The sequence below is a fragment of the Onychostruthus taczanowskii genome, unplaced genomic scaffold (assembly GCF_017590055.1).
Source record: "Onychostruthus taczanowskii isolate IOZ18803 unplaced genomic scaffold, ASM1759005v1 scaffold460, whole genome shotgun sequence".
NCBI lineage: Eukaryota > Metazoa > Chordata > Aves > Passeriformes > Passeridae > Onychostruthus > Onychostruthus taczanowskii.
Window position 1 is genome coordinate 35037 of NW_024502126.1, and position 4937 is coordinate 39973.

General features: G+C 58.8%; 1 protein-coding gene and 1 non-coding gene across 2 annotated transcripts in view; one reads left to right on the forward strand and one right to left on the reverse strand.

The window, feature by feature from the left end:
• The window catches only part of WDR74 (WD repeat domain 74), a 3523-nt gene extending 2797 nt beyond the window's left edge, over nt 1-726 (forward strand). Inside the window, 3 exon segments of the mRNA XM_041414742.1 lie at nt 202-281; nt 283-468; nt 500-726. Of these exon segments, the coding sequence (XP_041270676.1) occupies nt 202-281; nt 283-468; nt 500-638 (405 nt within the window). The 3' untranslated portion in view covers nt 639-726.
• Nucleotides 727-1724: 998 nt separating this feature from the next.
• Nucleotides 1725-1915, reverse strand: LOC121341316. Its single transcript, XR_005953414.1, has one exon. It is a non-coding gene; the product is annotated as a U2 spliceosomal RNA (small nuclear RNA).
• Nucleotides 1916-4937: the final 3022 nt, after the last annotated feature.

Here is a 4937-nt window from a genome sequence, read left to right on the forward strand (position 1 = left end):
CTGAGAGATATTGGGGGAATTTTGGGCAATTTCAGGGGGTCCTGGGGGGATTTTGGGGCATTTTGGGGGAGATTTTGGGGGTCTTGGGGTAGATTTTGGGGGTCCTGGAGGACTCTGAAAAGCCCCAAAGTGACCCGGGGGGGTTTGGGGTCCCCGGGGTGAATTTGGGGTGCCCGGGGGGGGTCCCGCTGCCCCCCCCAGCCCCATTTCCCCCTCCCTAGCTCGGTGGTCGTGGGCAGCGCCCGGGGGGACATGGCTGTGATCGACCTGCGCAAAGGTGAGGGGGGCGCTGAAGGGGCTCGCGGGGGGGGTCCGGGGGCTGCAGTGCCACCCCCGCCTGCCCCTCGTGGCCTCCGTGGGCCTCGATCGCTTCCTGCGCGTGCACCGGCTGGACGGGGGGCTGCGGGACAAGGTGGGCACCCCCAAACCCCCTGGGACCCCCAAAACCACCCCAAAAACCCCTTGGGACCCCCAAACCACCCCAAACTCTGGGAACCCCAAAACCACCCCAAAAACCTCAGGAGGAGCCCCCTCCCCAAAAAGGGGTGAAGGACGAGGAGAGGGACGAGCTGTGGGACGCTCTGGAGTCCATCCCCACCCCCAGGAGGGGCAAGAAAAGGAAAAATTCGGGGATTTGAGGGGTCCCGGGACCCCCCAAAATCCCACCACGCCCCCTCCCCCGCTGTATATAACGTCCGACGTCAGGGAAATAAACGGAATTTTGGAGAAAAAAAAATTGGGAATTTTGTGGGAAATTGGGGCTGGGGGCATGGGGAGAGCACAAAGGGATTTTGGGGGCGCGGCCCCTTTAAATCGTTAACCCCGCCCCTCAAGGGTTTAGCCCCGCCCCCAGGAGCTAATTTTACTAATTAGCATCTCAATAATTAGGATTGCCCCAGCAGGGGGTTTTGGGGTGATTTTGGTGCTTTTTTTGGGGTATCCAGGGGTGACACTGATGTCACCGAATCGTGGCTGCTATCGCGATAGAGCAGTGATAATTATTAATGAATGATTAATCTAACCTGGTTTTGATTAATTAGATTGGGGTAATTAATTAAATCGGGGATGACATGCAGAGCAGGGAGGAGGCTGCAGGAGCGACCCCGAGTGACGGCAGCGTGGCTCATATCGCGATATAAAGGCGATAATCGCGATTAATCGCATTTCTGATCGATTCCTGACCATGAGGTCCCTCCAATGCCGGGCTGCTATCGCGATAGAATCACGATTCACTCTGTTTTTCACCGATAAAGGTCCCCGGTGGGGTGCACCGTTCCCGGAGGCACTGCAATGCCGGGCCCATATCGCGATAGAATCACGATTCACTCTGTTTTTCACCATTTCAGTCCCCGGTGGGGTGCACCGTTCCCGGAGGCACTGCAATGCCGGGCCCATATCGCGATAGAATCACGATTCACTCTGTTTTTCACCGATAAAGGTCCCCGGTGGGGTGCACCGTTCCCGGAGGCACTGCAATGCCGGGCCCATATCGCGATAGAATCACGATTCACTCTGTTTTTCACCGATAAAGGTCCCCGGTGGGGTGCACCGTTCCCGGAGGCACTGCAATGCCGGGCCCATATCGCGATAGAATCACGATTCACTCTGTTTTTCACCGATAAAGGTCCCCGGTGGGGTGCACCGTTCCCGGAGGCACTGCAATGCCGGGCCCATATCGCGATAGAATCACGATTCACTCTGTTTTTCACCGATAAAGGTCCCCGGTGGGGTGCACCGTTCCCGGAGGCACTGCAATACCGGGACGATGCGCGGAGCGGAGGGAGCAAGCTCCGGGTCCAACTCCCGAGCCCAAAAATCCGTTTAATATAAAGTCCTCTCATCGAGGACGTATCAGATATTAAACTGATAAGAACAGATACTACACTTGATCTTAGCCAAAAGGCCGAGAAGCGATGCCCGAGATCCCCCCGCCGCCGAGCCTGGCCCTGCCCGGCCCGCCCGTACCTCACGGACACCCCCGCGCCGCGCCCGCCGACCTCCCCGTGCCCTTCCCGGCCTCTCTCCCAGCCCGGCCCGCACTTTCCTCCCGATTTTTCCCACTCGCGGAGCCCAAAAATCGCGGAATTCTGCCCAATTTAAGCTCCCATGATGCCCTTGGTGGCGCGCTGGCGCTGATTTGCATGATTGCCGCCTTTGATGTGCGTAACTCCGCCCCCTCGCTCACCCGTTCTCTGCCGCTCAGCTGTTAAAAGCCACGCCCCCTAAGCCTTCATCTCGTGATCTGATTGGACGAGCGGGGGCTTTGATTTGCATTGGCCACGCTCGTTGTTATGAACCCAGCATCTCATTAGCATAACCACGCCCATTAACCAATCTGATCGCAGTGAGTGATTCTCTCATCTCGCACGATCCGACCCCCAAAAACCCCCAAATCCCCCCCAAAAACCTCTCTCCCAGCATGCCTTTCTCTCCCTGTTGGCTGCTGTTTTGCATAACCCCGCCTCTCCGCCCGGATTGTTTCGCGTCACTAGTTTATTAGCATAATAACACGCTGATATTTGCATATTCATATCTCAGTCCGGATTTGCCCCGTCCCTTTTCTCACCAGCGGCTCTGGGGCTGGGGGGTCCGGTGTAGGAGAATTGGGGAGGTTTTGGGGGTCCCGCGTTCCCTCCCAGGGGGATTTTGGGGGGCACCGCAGGGGGCGTTTCCGGCACCGCTCGGCTCCCCCGATCTCCTCATAATCGGAATCATTCGGGTATTTCCGGCAGGGTTCCGCTCCCCCGGCCCCCTCATAATCGGAATCATTCGGGTATTTCCGGCAGGGCTCGGCTCCCCCGGCCCCCTCATAATCGGAATCATTCGGGTATTTCCGGCAGGGTTCCGCTCCCCCGGCCCCCTCATAATCGGAATCATTCGGGTATTTCCGGCAGGGTTCCGCTCCCCCGGCCCCCTCATAATCGGAATCATTCGGGTATTTCCGGCAGGGTTCCGCTCCCCCGGCCCCCTCATAATCGGAATCATTCGGGTATTTCCGGCAGGGTTCCGCTCCCCCGGCCCCCTCATAATCGGAATCATTCGGGTATTTCCGGCAGGGTTCCGCTCCCCCGGCCCCCTCATAATCGGAATCATTCGGGTATTTCCGGCAGGGTTCCGCTCCCCCGGCCCCCTCATAATCGGAATCATTCGGGTATTTCCGGCAGGGTTCCGCTCCCCCGGCCCCCTCATAATCGGAATCATTCGGGTATTTCCGGCAGGGTTCCGCTCCCCCGGCCCCCTCATAATCGGAATCATTCGGGTATTTCCGGCAGGGTTCCGCTCCCCCGGCCCCCTCATAATCGGAATCATTCGGGTATTTCCGGCAGGGTTCCGCTCCCCCGGCCCCCTCATAATCGGAATCATTCGGGTATTTCCGGCAGGGTTCCGCTCCCCCGGCCCCCTCATAATCGGAATCATTCGGGTATTTCCGGCAGGGTTCCGCTCCCCCGGCCCCCTCATAATCGGAATCATTCGGGTATTTCCGGCAGGGTTCCGCTCCCCCGGCCCCCTCATAATCGGAATCATTCGGGTATTTCCGGCAGGGTTCCGCTCCCCCGGCCCCCTCATAATCGGAATCATTCGGGTATTTCCGGCAGGGTTCCGCTCCCCCGGCCCCCTCATAATCGGAATCATTCGGGTATTTCCGGCAGGGTTCCGCTCCCCCGGCCCCCTCATAATCGGAATCATTCGGGTATTTCCGGCAGGGTTCCGCTCCCCCGGCCCCCTCATAATCGGAATCATTCGGGTATTTCCGGCAGGGTTCCGCTCCCCCGGCCCCCTCATAATCGGAATCATTCGGGTATTTCCGGCAGGGTTCCGCTCCCCCGGCCCCCTCATAATCGGAATCATGATCTGGGGGGTTATGGGGGTCCCCAACGCCCAAAAAATGGGGGGAACCCCCTGGAAGGGGGAGGGGGACCCCCAGGAAAGGGGGGGAGGTGAGGGAGGGGCGGTCTGGAGGTGATTGGAGGGTTGTTTTTGGGGAGGTGAGCGGTGTTTGGGGGGTGATGGGGGGTTACCGGGGGCTGGGGCTGTTTTGGTTGGGATCGTGGCAGTTTTGGGGTGTTGTGGCAGTCTTGGGGGTGCTGTGGGTGTGTTTTGGGGTGTTTCTGGCTGTTTTGGGTGGGATCATGGCAATTTTGGGGTGTTGTGGCTGTTTTGGGGGTGCTGGGGGTGTGTTTTGGGGTGTTTCTGGCTGTTTTGGGTGGGATTGTGGCAGTTTTGGGGTGTTTCTGGGGGGCTGTGGCTGTTTTGGGTGGGATCATTGCAATTTTCAGGTGTTTCGGGTGAGATTGTGGCAGTTTTTGGGTGTTTCTGGCTGTTTTTGGTAGGATTGTGGCAGTTTTGAGGTGTTTCTGGCTGTTTTGGTTGGGATCATGGCAGTTTTGGGGTGTTGTGGCTGTTTTGGGGGGGCTGTGGCTGTGTTTTGGGGTGTTTCTGGTTGTTTTGGGTGGGACTGTGGCTGTTTTGGGGTGTTGTGGCTGTTTTGGGGGGGCTGTGGGTGTGTTTTAGGGTGTTTCTGGCTGTTTTGGGTGGGACTGTGGCAGTTTTGGGGTGTTGTGGCAGTTTTGGGGGGTTGTGGCTGTTTTGGGGGGGCCGTGGGTGTGTTTTGGGGTGGTTCTGGTTGTTTTGGGTGGGACTGTGGCTGTTTTGGGGTGTTGTGGCTGTTTTGGGGGGGCTGTGGGGGTGTTTTGGAGTGTTTCTGTGGGGCTGTGGCTGTTTTGGGTGAAATCGTGGCAGTTTTGGGGGCGTTTTCCGCCCCCTCTCCCGCCCACAGGACTTTGTCACCTGGCCCGGGGCCGTGGGGACAAAGGGCTGTGCCGGGGGGGGGACACTGGGGGTGCACTGGCAGCACCCTTGGGTGCCCCCCACCCTCGGAGCTGCCCCCCAACGACCCCCTCAAGGCCCCCCCATAATCCCCATCGCCCCAAACCTTC